This window comes from Cynocephalus volans, chromosome 9, assembly GCF_027409185.1.
Source record: "Cynocephalus volans isolate mCynVol1 chromosome 9, mCynVol1.pri, whole genome shotgun sequence".
Lineage (NCBI taxonomy): Eukaryota > Metazoa > Chordata > Mammalia > Dermoptera > Cynocephalidae > Cynocephalus > Cynocephalus volans.
The window spans coordinates 65986802-66003450 of NC_084468.1; the positions used below are offsets into that span (position 1 = coordinate 65986802).

Here is a 16649-nt window from a genome sequence, read left to right on the forward strand (position 1 = left end):
GAGCAGGCAGAGAATTACATTCTTTAAAAACATAGTACATAGGATCGAGTCTCTGCACAGTAATTGAGGACAGGGCTGTTGTCCACGCAGTCTCGGTTCACATGCCACAGGCTCACCCCTAAGGAATCTCATTATGTCGCCTGTGGTAAAAATCAGAATGCACTGCTACAGTGACATGCTGAGAGAGTTTTAAGTCATGCTTTACACACACTACCTTTCCAAGCTCTGTGACAGCAGAAAGTGTGTCAAGGAAGCCAAGGAGCAGGCAGAGGTCTCAGCAATAATGGGTGTAGTTGGAGATGAGATGTGAGAGACCCAGGCGACCAAAGCAGTCTGAGGCCCCCAAATTTAGTTATACTAGATTAAGTCTGAGAATAAGGACTGCCTAGATTATAATCCAGTTCAAGAAAACCCTTTGTAGCTACACACGTTGGGAGAATGTCTGACACTGATGGTGACGTTCCCCATGCAGATTCAGAGATGACGTAACTCTTCCAGTGAAGACACATAGAAGCCATTTGTCATTGGACCCTTGATCCAGACTAACTCAAGACAGACATAGGGGGTGTGTATGTGTGCACACATCTATAGGCATGAATGAAACAAAAAGCTGCTGAGTCACAGCTTAGGAAACCCAAAGTCCAGTTCTTCTTACCCTGAAGCACTAAAGTACATAAAGGTACAAGTTTTAAAACTAAAAACATTTATCAGAGACCAGCAATGTTAAAAGAATATTTCATGTATAGTGGATGTGCCTTTATTCAGTAAAAATTCCCAGAGCTGATCAGTATAGTGCCACCATTTTTAAAAAAGTCTGTTTAATAACTAGCTTCCCAGTGTAGGGAGGTATTTTCCTTGCCCTGTTGAACATGTTAGGTTATTTTTTTCCTACCCTGGTGCCATACCAATGTATAATGCTTTTAAAGTTTACGAGAAGGTTATGTGAATTCTATTTCAGCCTTATTTATATATTCTCATTTATTATTAATGGCATTAGACTTAACTTGGTTTACAGTAGTCACCAGGTTTGTGCCTAATAATGGCATGTGTTTTATGTGTAACTTCTAGGTTCTTACCCTTTTCCACACTTTCCTATTGTACAGTGAAAGCTACTGCCAGTTGGAGCCCTGGAGTATAAAAGTACAAAAAAAAAAAAAAATTACACCTTTTACTGCTGGTAGCAGTGGAGAGTTTTGGTTAGAGAGGACCACAGAAAGACAGTAACCAGGGTAACCAGAGCAGCACTTTGAAAAGAAATGGAAGAAGACTCCTTCTTCCTAGCGGAGCTGGATGGAGCAGATGCGGAAGTGACCACATATGCCACTTAGGAGCTTGCTTGTTCTAGGTAGAAAATTAAAAAGAGATGCTTACTTATGTACCTTCCGTGGTTCCACTTCAGAGCTTAACTAGTTTTTCTAACAGTGTTAAATTGATTTTTTCTATTCTAATGACACACTCCCTTTTTAATGTAGGTAAGACTTTACACTTCTCTTTGACCTGTAGTGGCATGAGAGTATATAACATTTCATCAGTTTACAGAGAAAGTAGAACTAACCCCAGCACTGACATTAGCTGGACCCCACCTCTGCCATCTGTGGCCACCAAATTCCTTTCCTTGTTTGCAGCTACACCACAAGGGTGGGACTGCCTGTGGGTAAGTTGTTCAGTGGACAGTGCTCATCTTTTCTGAAAATTATTTGCAAAATCGCCAGTGGACATTTGCTGGTTAAGATGCATCTATCCCAAATGAAAGTTCTCAGATTCATCATTTTGAAATTGTACCTGGCATCTAATAACTGCAGTTTACAAAACCATCCACTCATCTTTTTTAAAACCCTATTTTGATTCTTGCTAAGGAATAAAGTTGCACGTTCTGGACTTGCCTAAAATTAGACACCTGGATTTTGGGTTTGGCATTGCTTTGTACATAAAAAAGGGGGAAAGCTCCTGGCATTGCTGTAACCATAGCTATGTAATGATTGTCCTTTTTTTCCCTTCCCAACTAGGTTAATAATAGCATGTTTTCCATCCATTATATTCCATTCCTCAAGCTACTTTACGCCTTTTCTTCAAGGCAGTTGTACAAAGGCATTTACTGTATGTTTATTCTCTGACTCCTTCAGCAGCCCAAAGTAGAAGATGACACTCCTGTTCAGTACTAATGTAATACTCAAACCTAATAGATAATGGTTTTGTGTTATTTGAGAAAACAAAAACCAAACAGTAAATCCTTCCACTAGAACAGCAGTGGTTTCAAGAAGTCATTTGTGAATTCTAAACTACATGAAAATGAAAACTAACTACGTGTTCTTTAATTCAGTATTAAAATTTTGCTTTTGCTTGTCATGTAGAATAGCCTACTCAAATTTTTGGTTTTAATTTCTGTCAATTTCATAATCATTGCATGAGCATTCACCATCACTGAATGCTGGTGCTGGCGCTCCTAATTTTCCTTTCTTTTTTATTTATTATTATTTCTAACTTTTTTGTTTTGTTTTTAACTTGCAGTGCAAGCTTCACATAAAGCCTGGCAAGCCAAGGATGTTCCCGCATTCACCTGCTTTTGCAGTAATATTGTATCTCTGCCATCTGTGTCCTTTTGTTTTTTTTTTTTTTTTTGCTCTTCCCCAAACACCAATAACTATTAACTCATTTTGCCAAATGTTGTTGGGTGGTGGAAAATGATAGAACAAGGGAATGACAGCAGAGCTCTGTGCAGCTGGACTTTGTTTCTGGAAAGTAAATGATTTGCCTTTTATGCCTGTTCAGAATGGCAGCAGGAAGCATGCCTGTTACTTGTATGTCGCTTTGGAATGAGGAAAGTAGGGTAAAATACTGCCTGTACGTCTGACATGAAAACTTCTCACCGCCTCAGCAGCTGAACTAAAAACCTGAATAGCCACGACAACAACTTGCATTTTCTTGATTATTCATCTCCATGATTGCACAATCCCTGAATTCACTGTCTCTTCTCCACACCTGCCCCAAACCAAGGCACACGTGTGTGTAGGCAGGACGGTGAATAAGCATTATGTATGGCTTTTACCCCTGCATACATTTTTCATTTTAATCAATAACATTATTTGGCCTGAGCTTGTGGGTCTGTTCAGATGTCTCCTCTTATGGTTTGAAACTGCATCTGAATGCCTGCCTCTTAAATCCTAGCCAAGTTGGAGTGGACTTGCATAAGGAAACTGATTATGTTCACGTTTATCGTACATCCTGATCTTCGCACAGATGGAGATCTCAAAGGTGGTAGCATACGACATTGCTTAGTGGAATCTTCTACTGAGGATGATGGGCTTTCCATAAGCTACTTACTACTTTCAATAAGGGATCTTTCCTAAACATACCTACTCAGCTCTCAGTGGGCTGAGGGGGAGGACCTAGTAACTCATTTCAGGATATCAGTACTTATAGTAAAATTTTTCAGTAATCATGAGGAGAAAATTTCTACAAATACTTCAGATAGAAAATTTATTATTTTCTATCATCGGCAAAACAAATCTGAAGGGATCGTTTCAGGGTAAGGTAGAAATGGCAAGGGACACAGCACAACCCGTGAGTCAAGACAGTAGAAATTGAACTTCACACTTAGTTTTTTTGCTTAGTCTCCTTTCAATATTTGGCCATAAAGAGAAGAAGAAATAGAACGGCTGCTGCTTCAAGTCCAGTTGTCCTGAGGAATCTTCCTCACCATGACCAGCTCCACCTGCTCTTCATGCCTAAGGCCCATCGTCTCATCAAAGGTTAGGACTAATGCAAGTGCCAGGACATACTCTACATGCCTGATGGGTATGGAAGGGGCCATATTTAATCTCTCTTCGACTATTCCTTTCTGATGCCTGTCCTTTCATCTGCTTGATTTTTTCCCCCCTAACAAGATTCTCCCAGATTTCTGTCTAATTCTGTAGTCTCCTTTTTCTTACTTGAAAGTATAACGTTTCTCATGAACCCAGTACTACACCTCTGCATTTTCCTTTTGGCCTGCACTAGTTACACGTTAAATAAATAGGATCAAATATGCTGCACCTCCCTCCGTACACTCTTTCCCCCTCCTCCCTCCCCTCCCCACCGGCCCTGACTCCTCCTTTTTTAAAAAAAATTAATAAGTCTCTAGTCGATTTCAACAGAGATTTTTTTTCCCCCTTCTCTTCATCGTCAATCATACTTAAGGGAAAGAAGGAATGGTCTTACATGAACTGATTTAGGCTTAATTAGGCAAAGTAAGGAAATCAGTTTCATTGAAGCCCAAACTAAGCTGGGATAGAAACTGCTAGAAGCAGCAGCAGTAGTGGTCTTTACAGGTTTAGTAAGCTACTAGACCAGTGCTTTAGTTTTTGGCTTTTTTTTTTTTTTTTCTTTTTTTTAAGAATTCTAGTCTGAAGCTAGCTGTGGAGCAGCCAAATATTAGATGGCATGCTGATTCTAACTATGGGCTGAATTTGCTCATACGCTGTGCACCAGACAAAAGCTTGAATATTTGTGTTGTATGCTTGTTCCAACCACTGCTTGTGTGAGCATTTTTGTGCTTTGTAACAGAAAATACACTTTAAAATTTTGTATCTTGCTTCACTAAATCCTTTTTAAAAGGAGCCTAGCAACAAAAGGCATCCAGCTGACTTTTTGATTCCAAGATTATTGATTGATTGGGTTGATTTATTTTTGCATTAAATTTTTCACAGCAAAATAAATTATATGGCGAGTCAGGGAATAAAAAAAATCAAGAGACATATAGAAGCTGTTTTTTTTAATGTGTTGCTTCTGAACTTTTTTCTACCACTGCTCCCCAGCCCTGTTTAGTTTGTTCTTGCTGCTCTTTTCTTTCTGTATCTATGCCTTTTTTCACAGTAGTCCTTGGCTCTGCACGGAGTAAATGATACCCTCAAATCTAATTGGATGTGCTTTCGCCTTTGCATGTAAGTATAGTAGTAAGAAATCTTTGAGATCTTTCTGACTTTTTAAAATTAGAGAAAACAAATGGGATGGATGGAATTATTTTTTTCTTCTTTTGGAGGGGGGTAGGGAGGTAATGGTTTAAGTAGCCTTCGTTTACAAAAAAAAAAACCCAAAACTAGATATATTTAAAATGGTCACATTTATATTTTTTTCTCTAGAACCACATAAACTCAACTCCTTAGCCTCTGTGTGGAAGTCAGAAATTATGAATCCCAGCCTGTGTTCTACACAGCATCACGGGATATTACAGAGGGTCCTTGATTCTTGACAATGTCAATAAAGTTAGAATAAGAAACTACCACCTTCCACTGCAGAAAATCAAGAGGAAAAAATTTTTTACATTAGGCTGCTTTTGTGACCACTTAATTTTTTGATCTTTGTTTAATGGTCTCTCCCTAGTGCTAACTCCTGGCAGTGGTCACCTTTTTTTTTTTTTTTTTTTCTTTGCCTGATAGCTGTAACTGACCTCCCTGAACATCTTTTTTTTCAAACATAAGGACAATCTTTTTGCTTCTTCTGGACTGTAGGATGTTATGGAAAAGCATTTATGAGAATTTATTGCCAGTTCAGAGACAATGTTTTCCCAGCTTAAACTCTCTATTAATTGGCCAAGGTTTTGTCCAAAAAAAGGCATCTCAACCAGGGGAATTACTCAATGTAATGCTGGGCACAAGTTATTCATCATCTTCCTTCTCTGTAACTCACCAGCAATAACACCTACTCTGCATATCTCGTGCACCTCAAATGCTTGGTTTCCTCACTTTCTTGACATAATCCGTAAGTGTTTCACATACAAACTGTGGGATCAGATTTTTCAGCTGTTCCCGACCCACGTCATACTGTCTCTGTGTGGTCCTACCAAAACTGTCCATTCAGATCCCTTTGCAAGTCTCTGGAATTGTCAAGTCTCAGCTTTCAAAAGTCCCGGTTCTATTGACAGGACCCATATGTGATGACTTTTTAGTGGGAATTATGACCTACAAAGTCTAGTTTGTACGTAGGTATGAAGAAAATTTTTTAAATAAATTGAAAATTAAGCTGTGAACAGCATTAGAAATTTGTCTATTTCTTAATTTTAAAATATGCTGATATGCCTTAAACTGTAGTTGTAGATCTTTGTCATTTTGCTCTTTGAAAATAACCGATGTGTTTTCCAAAAATGTTGTGTAATCTACTTTCAGTGTTAATGCAGAATTGTCATATATGTAAGCTGCATGTTAGGCACTTGTCTTTTTTTTTAAACTAAAATAATTGTATTGATGTGAAGCATATCATTTTTTTAAGTATAAAAGTAATCACTTAGCAACATGCTTGGTAATTTGGTGTCTGTTAAGGTAGGAGAGTGATGGACAGATAATCTATGCATCTATCACTAGTGCCAAGACATAACGCAGGGGAAAATATATTTTTACCCAAACATTGTTTTGCGTGCCCTTTTGTGAATTCTTTTTAGTCACTGCTTGATATGCATATGTACACGTGCGTATTATATTGGGTAAAAGAAACAGGAATGACAGTCTCATGATTTCTTGCTTTGCGTGGTGGACTTTAAATGCTGCCATCTGGGCAGCACCAACTTCTCCAAGATCCTTGCCGTGTGGTGTCCTGTACTTCATATACCGTCTCCATCCCCATCCCACCATCCTGATCCCTCTCGGCCCATCCGAGGCGCCCTCTTCCTGCCTGGCCTCTGGTGCCAGCACTGCCACCCTCACGCTCCAGCTGAGCTTGGTGAAGTCATCCCTTTAACTGACACCTGCCGTTCTTTCACAGCTTGTTGTAGAGAAGCTCCTTTCTTTTTATTTCTTTTTTAAGCATATAAGAATCCAGTTTGAATCTGAACCTTTCTTTTTTCTCTTCTGTAGCTTCTTCTTTATGTAACCATCCTGTTGACAAGCCCTACTCTCTCCTAATGGACATAGAGCATTAGAAGAGCAGGAGCTGTCTGTTCACACGTGTTGGGGAAGAGTTACCTCATTTCCACCATCGCCTCCTGTTCTTTTAAAGTCTGGGTCAAATATTGCACTGCTGTTTGTATTTGTCAATGTCTGTTTACAAACCACGACCCATAGTGGATACTGAAGTGACTTATCACTACCAAAAATAACAGTACTTAATTAAAAGGGAAAGGAAATTGAGTGAAACAGAGAACTTGGGCCAAGACCTAAGGTCTTGTGTTGGGATCTAATTGCTTAGCTGTCATGTTCTTGAAGCTGCTGATCCAAGAACACGTGGACTGAAGACAGCATGTACCCTAACGTGAGGTGCCACCACCTCTGGGGCCCACAAACTTGATCTCATGGTAACTCCTGACCTCTGTGTCCCATGAGCAACATTCTGAACAGCCCGATCAGGATCCTCGACCATCATCAGGTCATAAGATCTGGGCAACATTTTCCTTCCTTTTGTTAGTTTTGTGGGTTGCTGTGGTGTTTGGGGATTTTTTTTTTTTTTTTTTTTTTAACATTTGCATGAACAGAGATGGCTGCAATTTTTTCATTTGGAGTGTTCTATTGATACAATGTTTTTATTTTTCAGCTGACCATCTGCCTCTTGAGAGAGAGAAGTGGGCATCCTTCCTTTAAATTCAGGAACCATTGTTTTATTTGACGTTTTCTGTTACCTGCATCCCTTATATAAGTTGTTTTGGGTTCGGGATTGTTTTGGGAAAAAAAAAAAAATTCCAGTTAGTCAGTTCTGTTTTTTGTATTGGTTATTCAAACTTACTTTTGGTATCAAAATTGTGACAGTTTTAAGCTCACTTCAAGGGGAAATTTAAGTGCAGTTTAGGTTACAAAATTCTGTTTATATGCTCTCCTTATCTTGGATACGACCCCAAGAAATCCTTTTTTGTTACTGGAGTTTTGACCTACGAGTCTTAATAATGTGCCAGCGTTGGGTAAATGACTTTTCTGCCTCTGGGGCTCAATTTATATTTAAAGATACCTTACAATAACTTACTGGCCTATCCCTGCCTTTTTATTTATTGTGAAGCTCTGTTTTACCTTGTGTCCACAATTTTTTTAACAAGATGCAGGTGTACTGTACCACGGGAAATGAACCCCAAACAAGTACATGTCCCAGATAAAAGCATCATTAACATTGGTTCTGATGCACATTGTCTTCTCAGAGTTAACTGGGTTGCTCTTTCCACAAAATCCGCAAAAAACCTGCTGGGAATCAAAGCATTCAGACTGGATCACTTAACATCCAAATACACACTTCAACCACTTGAGTGAACCTGTGATTTCTAATGCTGACGCATTTGTGGCAAATCAGATTCAGGACTAGATTACTTTATTCGCAGTCACCTCTTAGGGGCAGTTTCCATAGTCATGGGACAATTTTCAAATCTTGTTATCTCTTGTAGAACATGGACATGCATTTTAAGTTACCTTTCAATTTTATTACTTGTCTATAGCTTTGCTTATTTCCATCTTCATTTTTCAGCCCCATAGTAGGTAGCTTATGAAAGTATACTATTGGTGGCATGACTTGGATTGGTCAGGATTCTTAGGAGTGTTCCCTTCTGTATAAGAATGGTAATGTGTACTTCTGTTGGATGGTGAAATGATGAAGCAACAACAGTCCCTGCTTCTTGAATCATTTGTTTTCTTGAAAGAGGTTACTTAGAGCAATTGGATGAGCATGCTGGAATGCTGCTTTCTTTACTTAGAAACTACTATTAAACGTAAGTCAAGTCAGAGTCATCTGAGCCATTAAATGACCAAAACATAAGAGTCAAGAGCCATCTCCTTCATACTACACTGTAATCTGTAAGGGTGGGAATCTGCTAGTGACGTAACGTGGCTGGGGGTGGGGGAAGGGAGTCTTAACTCCTTAACTGATGCCAGAGCATAACATATCAGTTTTGTAAGTTAAACATGTAGATCCCATTGTGTAAAACCACTGTCATCCCTAAGTACAATTATCTTTATTCTTGAACTATTTTTAATATCAACTTTATCCTATTACTCATTTTAAAAACAAATTATGTCAGGCTGTAAAGGTATTTTTTTTTTTAGCAATATTTAAAAATCAAATTTGGCAGTATTTTTTTAGGTAGAGAAATGTATGTATAGTCTGTTGTTACTATTCCTTTTGTTTTGTTTTACTACCCGAATTAGAGAAAGTGTAATAGTAATCATCTTAATTGGAGGGGGTGGGGGAACAGAGGCTATTTTAAGTAGGTTAGCTTCAGTTCAGTTACCTAGGCGAAGCTGGTCACGGACGCTCCTGGCCATGAGCCTTGCCATCTCTCTCTCCTAGGATACACTGCCATTCATCTGGTATTTTACCTCATGTAGGTTCCCTTTATCTAGTGTTGACAAAACTGGTCGGTTATCAAGTTTTCCTGGTAACTAAAAGGAATATGAAACCATCCCAGGAATAATTATCAGCAATAAAAAAAATTATTGGCTTATCTTAAACTAGACTGTGGAAAAGCAAAGGAGAGAGAATTGGACCACCTGAACATACTTCCATTGTTAACAGGCCTTTATTTTTCTCTCAATCTTAAAAATATTGCTTTATGGGACTTTGCCTTCATATACTTGTGTAATCTAGATGGTCTACTTGAGATAGCACAGCACACATAGAGAGATCTGACTTTCTGAATCAGTATGTGCACATAAAAATGGGTAATTATCCCAATATGTTTGACCAACTTTTTTTCCCATTCACGGTACCTGTTAAATGAAACTTCCTTCTCGGTTATTTTTGTTATATTTTTTGTCTACCATTGGCCCACATGATGGGCAAATAGTTCTGGATATCTAAAAAACTGAGTACATAATTTTCAGTGTATTTAGATGAATTTTCTGCCCCAAACCTTTTGCTTCACAGGTGACTTACCATCTTTCCACCCTGGAGACTGACAGTGATGGCAGTGTGGCTCACTTTGAAGATCCTTGTGCTTGAATTCTTAAGACCATGGTATCTAGTCCTTGTGACTGATGCTATCTGGCTTTCAGATCAATCTCTAGCAAACAACTGGCATACCCTGGGCTGGTGAAGGGACTGAGTGTATTAATTTGGGAAGACTTAATTGTGAGCTTAGGCATCCACTCACCTCCCTTTCTGACCATGCTGTTCCTGACTGGTAGTTGTATATAAATGTGATCTTTTGGTTGTCAGTGGAACATCGTGTGAGGTAGAAAAGATTTCACGTCTGCCTCAAATCAGTTATTTGCAGTGTTGTGAGTTGAATGGCCTTCCAGTCCACTGTGGAAACTTTCAAAATTATGGTGCCTAGACCAGGGGAGGCAGGGACAATTATAATGAGGTTGATCCCTGTCCTACAGAAGAACAAATGAATGTGTGTGTGAATGGGGGGGTGGGGAGCAGGATAACATTCCGTAAAGAGCTGGGCTTAATCCGTGCATTATCAGCACAATGCTCTGAAGAGCTCTGAAGAGCAGCAGTTCTAGCTCTCCTTGTTGCCCTCCCCCTTTTTTTTTTACAACCACCTATCACCTCACCCATTCCTCTTTTCCAAATAATTCTATATGCTGCACCAGGCCTATATTAGGTGCTGGGGATGTAACCATGCACAGTGAATTGCACTGTGTACTTGATAATCACAGCAAATTTTTGGAGTAAAGGAAAAGGTAAGCCCTTTCTATGCTAACTCGTCTCCTGAAGCTTGATCATATTCTGAAAAGCAAGAGTCCTACTTCCCACCAATCACTTTTCAGTGGTTGTTTGCCTGAGTTTTCCCTTCATTCTGGAGTATCCTATTGCCTAACAAAATAAGCTGTTTTCAAGAAATGTGAAACCAGTTCACTGGGCTAGGGCTTTTCAAAATCATTTTCTATTGCCTTACTGTTGTGTAACACAATAAGGTCAACAGTTGTGGCATTTGTTCTGCTCTGAAGGTTACAGTTTTGACTCAAGAAAGGGGAGAAGTTCTCATTTCATACTTAACTCATAAGTTCCTGGGAACTAAAAGATTAGTTGTGAGCTCTTCTCAAATTTCTATAACTGATAAGACATTCTTGGTTACCTCCTATTACACCTTTTGAAGTAAAGAGTAATCAAGAAATGGTGCAAGAGGGAGTTATGTTTCTGTCCTACATGAGTCTTACACATTAGTATATCATTAAAACCATTAAACCCATCAATATGGTAAGGGAAAGTTTTCAATTCCTTGATGCAAGCTGTGCTACATAAGTGTGCACTTCATCTTTTTTGTCCTGATGATTGGTTAAATCCAACTCAGACTTAAAGTAGCAAGGGTATTGATACTAAACGTGGTACCCCATAGATGTGTACAATCATTTCAATAAAATAAAAAAGCAGCAAGGTTTTGGGACTTGGCTGTTTTCAAGCCTTCTCAGTTGTATTTCTAGTGTACTTTGCAGGACCACACAACTCACTAGTTATGATTTTTAATTTGTAAAACTGGTTTTTTTTGGCATTTTGGTCTGAGACTTGATATCCAGCCACCACCTGCCCCTTACCATGGCTGATCTTGGTGAAGTTCCCTCAGTCTCACATGCACAGGCCTCCTGTACCTTAAGTGATGTGAGCTTCTAACTGCAAATGATGTTGATATATTGGCTTAGCAGTGAGATGAGTGTTCAACTGCTCATTACCAAACAGCAAGCCCAAACAACTCAATTTCTCCCAGAAATTTAAAAAGATGCTTTATTTTCCTAAAAGCACCATCTAGTGGCCAAAGCTCAAAGCAAAAATAGCAGGAGCAGACATTCTTTCTAAGTAGTTTAAAAGGCTAATTTCTAGAATTTTGAGTTTTAGAAGTAACATTTCCATGTTAGACAAAACTTTATGATGTCGAATATAAAGGGTAAAGGTTTGAGATGAGAGAGAAGTTGAACCCTGTTAAAAATTCTTAGCTATGTGGTATTGAACAATTGAACAGTAACCCTCAATTTGCTAATGTAAACTGGGGATGCTAATCTCCCAGGATGATTGTGAGAACTACCTTAAAGATGAATATATGCTCTCCACCATGCTGGCTGAGCATCAGTAGCTTACCACAGTTTCTTCTCGAGTGAAAGGCCACTGTGCTGCTTTGGCAGGAAAGCTCAAGCACAACTTGCCTTCTTGCTTCAGGAACTCCAGAATTAGGAAATTAGGAAGCTTGAAAATCCAGGTATGTATGTAAAGAGAATACAGAGGACACACAGAAATGGTTGGCTCTAACAACATAAAAGAAAACGTTTCTTGGGGGCACAGACACCAGTGTCTTAATTCCCTCAAGAGTGGGAATGTCGACTCTAACTCTCATCCATGTGGCTGAGTGAAGAGCTACCCTGTAGATTCCTTCAGAGCCAAAGGCAGTGTCAGGTCTGACTAGTCAGTTATATATCTGACCTTTTGCTGACATTTGGGAGCACTCATTCTCAGCTCTCCCTTCTTCCTCTACAGTAATATAAGACATCATCTGTCTGTACAGAAAATATTCAATTCTCAACAGATAATCAACTCCATATCAATCTTGTAGAGAAGGAAGTAAATATTTAGCTTCCTTAGTAAATCTGAGCTTCAAGGGCCAGAGCATGTTTTTTAGCTTTTTCTGTTGGAGGATCAGAGAACTACTGTGCTCAAGTTTATTCCCTTGCCTTTCTGGAGGCTTCATGGAATGATTGATAGGTTTTTTAACCATCAGGAGGAACCAAACACTTAAGAAACATAAAGCTTATTTCCAAATTTTGGAAGAATTTGTATTTTGATGCCAAGATTTAACACAAGTAAACTGGCACAAGCTAAGAACAGTTTCAGGTGAAACAGGAACTAAACAGAAGAAACATTCTTAATGAAAAGTTCCACATATTGTTCAAGAATATTGGGCTATTTGTCTCAATTCATTTCTGTCTCAAGCCAGAGTTCTCCAAGGACCCACAGTAGGTTGTGAGGAAGGGGACTCAGGTCTCTGTAATGATGGCAGGAAGGGTTTAACTGAAAGGGTGCTCAGGATGGCCAGGTCTCCAAAGTACCATCATTGAACCATGGGTTGAATACACTTTGAGGCTTGAGAACTAGCAGCCCAAACATCCCACTTGATTCAGTGTCTCATGAAAACAACGTCACTTCCAAACTGACTGAATGTCAGTGTTTAGTATTAGGAAATCTTAAGCTCAAGCAATGGCTGTTGTCCAACTTTGTAACTACTGGACTACAAATGAAATATTCTGACCTTAGACTCAGTTTTCTCCCTAGCTTTCTACATAACTATGTCCTCACCTATTACAGCGGGGAGGGGGGTGAGCAGAGGATACTATGAACATATATAGTTGTAAAGTTCTTAGAGCTCTCATAATTAAGGAGAACTAAGAAATAGAACCAGATGATTAGGATGAATGATTTTTTGTATCTGTGAAGCCGATCCCTTGCTATTTTCACACAATGCAGTTCCTTCATTCTTTTATCTTCCTTCCCACTCCCTATACTTAACACATGAGTAAATGCTTCCCCTCCAAGTGGCTTGTAAAGTCATAAAATATGTAGTCACCCTGTCACAACAATTTCAAAAAAGTCAGATGTTTACCTGAGAATACTCTTGCTCTGCTAAATTTGAACAATGATTGACTAAAAATGACATGTTATTTAGATATGGGTCTGAGCCTGCCCTCACAAATAGTCCCATTAAGATGAGAATTTCCTGTTCAGAAGATCCACAGTCCACCAGACAGAAAATACTATAAAGGAAAAATTCTTCCTTATGTCTAAAACCCGTATCTGTCAGTCACATTCAAATCTCCTTTTCTGCATGTTTTATTTTCAGTAAGCATGTTTCTATTCTATAGTTTTCCTTAGTTGAAATAAGCAATCATGAACTCGCACCTCTTCAGAAGCAGAAAAAAAGTTAGACACAAAGGTTAAGGACAACTTTTTATTGCTACCAGAGGCTTTTACCATCAGTACATGGTTCTGACTGCAATACCTTCTTCAGACTGCAAAGGGACCGCAGGATCCAGAGTCATTACGAGAAATATAGGTAGACTGGGGAAGCAGGGGGAATAACTTTATCAAAAAAATCCTAATAGCTTAACATAAAACTAGGGTACTAAATTCAGTTGTTATCATGTTACAGACTAAAATCACAGAGCTGCCCAAACATCTAGACAGTCTCTCCTACTGATTATAAATGAGTGAAAACTGATCAGTTATAAAAATCTAATTGTAGTTGTTACATACATGTATCTTTGGTGAGCACCTGGATATATTACCTTTACCACAAATTCTTTTATACAAATGTCAAAAATGCTTTCAACAAATCTAAGACTGTCCTAATTACATGCCACTTTTAAGCTTTCACTTTAAGATAAACAAAAATGAAAACAGTTTTTAAACTCTAGAAACTGAAATGAAACAAAATCAATGTGGTAATGTGATAACTTTTTTTTTTACCACCACCTCTGATTAATATGGGACAATTCCAAAGTACCCTTTTCATACTAATTGGAATTTGAATCATGGATTAAACATGGCTGTCACACTAAAATAATTTGTTCATTAAATTGCTAAAAAACAGTTTTGGGGGTTTCCTATTCGGTAGAAATCAGAGTACAGATCAACATGCATAAAATTCATTATGTATTCAATGGAGAAGCAAGCAAAAGCAACAGGACAATTAAATCAAGATGCTGGAGAAAGGGACTGATAGCTATGAATTTTGGAACTTTTAAAAAAATGTTAAATGTGTAGTTTTGACATGGAGCAAGCTACATTACATTTTAGCAGGAAAAAGTGAAACCGACATACTACAAAGAAATTTTTTACTTTTTAAAAAAATTTGGGGTCTTCTGAACTTTTTATATATGTATTTTTTGGTGTTTAAGTACTTATATAATGTTGAATTATAATTAGCCACACAAGTAACTGAGGGTTTTTTTTTTTCTGGCTCACCTCAAATCAGCCTGATAAGATATATACCTTTCTACAGCCTTTCCTGGTTTTGCATGTTCTCATTCCCAGAATATTCTACCTTAGTTTGCACTTGAAGGTAATACTTGTGGAAACTACATGACAGAAACAGGCTGCAAAGGTGGGCAAGGGGAAGCATGTCCCTCTTGTCTTGACAAATCAGTGCCACACACAGAACCCACATTTTCTGAAGCATTATCTTCATTATAGAGCCGTTTGATTCCATCATAGAAATCATCCACCTCCATTTCCTCTACTTTGCGTTTAGCAGAGGTATGCTTGCACCCACTGACAGCTGGCAGATGATGTTCGTAAAAGGCTGCTGTACCTCTGACTGGCACTTCTGGCTTGCTGTTGTCCTTGGAGAAATCTGGGCCTGGGACAGAGGAGGGATGTAATCTGAACACTCCTTTGTCACGGGTCACCAGGGTGTGCTTGAGGGGATGGTAGACATAAACGGAATTTAGAGGCAAGGAAGACTGCAGAGTAGAAAGGTGATGTGCCACAAGCTCCCGACAGTGGATCAACTGGGAGCTATCCATCTGGGCCAGGAAAAAAAACCCCACAAAATTGATCATTAATTAATGCATGCTGCTCTGTCACCTTTATGGCCCCTTTTCCTTCCTGTGTCTTCTGTCCCCCTCAACCTTTTCTCCCCCACCATCATCTACCTCAAGCTCATCTATTCCTCCAACCTATCCATCATCCTCTTAGAAATTATGTCTAAATCTGGATTTCTCAGGGCCGGCCCGTGGCTCACTTGGGAGAATGTAGTGCTGATAACACCAAGGCCGTGGGTTCGGATCCTATATAGGGATGGCTGGTTGGATCACTGACTGAGCGTGGTGCTGGCAACACCAAGGCAAGGGTTGAAAATCCCCTTCCCGGTCATCTTTTATAGGATTTTTAAAAAATAAAATAAAATAAATAAATAAATAAATAAATCTGGATTTCTAATGTAAATTTCTCTGGAAGTTGAATTCTGTATTTACAATTGTATACTGAACATTTACATGAGAGCAGAAACTATTCTTCATTAAGAATTTAAGAAAGAAGAGGCAAGAAAGAATTTAAATTGAAAACAGAGAAACTTGTCTAAGAATTTAGAACAATTATGTACTTTATTTTTAAAACAGTAAGTGAGAACTTTAGATAAGTTATGTTTTTGTAAAAAAATAGACAATACTAGAAAGAAATGTTCGTGTTTAATGTTTTTGTTTAATTTGGGAGTTTTGCTAATTCCTTCTTATCCTTCAGTACAGTTCAGGTATCAATCTTTTCTGGAGTTACCCTCAACTCCCCCAACTCTCTAAACCCCCCAAATTCCATGGTCATCTGTTTCTACATCAAGCTGTTGTCATACTTACCACATTATATTAGAATAATCTATTTAACCACTTAGCCTTTCCATTATAGACTACAAGATCCCAAAATGTAGGCATTTTTCATCAGTAAGTTTCCAGCACAATGACTGCACATGGAAAGCCTTCGAAATCTTACCTGTAGTAAACAGCCTCTGCCTTACTTTCCCTGTAATTACGGCACTGTTAAAATAATATTCCTGTAGCAACAAATATTTCTCCCCTACTCAGATTTCTTCAGCGGTACCCCAATTCCTGCCAGAAATAAGCTAAATTCCTTAGCTTGGTATTAATAAAGCTCTCCATAATCTTGCTCCAACCTTCTTTTCCAGCCTTATTTTCTAGCATACCCCCAATTTGTGTCCTAAATTCCTGCCAGCCAGGCCTGCTCTCTATTATGCACAAATCTCCCCCTTTCTTGCTTTATCTTTCTCATCC

At 38.7% G+C, this 16649-nt stretch overlaps 2 protein-coding genes across 7 annotated transcripts in view; one reads left to right on the forward strand and one right to left on the reverse strand.

Annotated features, from left to right (window-relative positions):
- Nucleotides 1-7919, forward strand: part of SEPTIN11 (septin 11) — an 83126-nt gene extending 75207 nt beyond the window's left edge. The window contains exons 10-12 of one of the 5 annotated variants that reach the window (XM_063108543.1): nt 1626-1654; nt 4852-4919; nt 6825-7919. In XM_063108543.1, coding sequence (XP_062964613.1) covers nt 1626-1654; nt 4852-4880 — 58 coding nt within the window. In that variant the 3' untranslated portion in view covers nt 4881-4919; nt 6825-7919. The remainder of the gene's footprint in view (nt 1-1625; nt 1655-4851; nt 4920-6824) is intronic. The other 4 variants (XM_063108544.1, XM_063108545.1, XM_063108546.1 and 1 more) reach the window with 4 other exon arrangements.
- Nucleotides 7920-13802: 5883 nt separating this feature from the next.
- Nucleotides 13803-16649, reverse strand: part of CCNI (cyclin I) — a 30078-nt gene continuing 27231 nt past the window's right edge. For both annotated transcript variants that reach the window (XM_063108549.1, XM_063108548.1), the window contains one exon: nt 13803-15392. In XM_063108549.1, the coding sequence (XP_062964619.1) occupies nt 14946-15392 (447 nt within the window). In that variant the 3' untranslated portion in view covers nt 13803-14945. The remainder of the gene's footprint in view (nt 15393-16649) is intronic.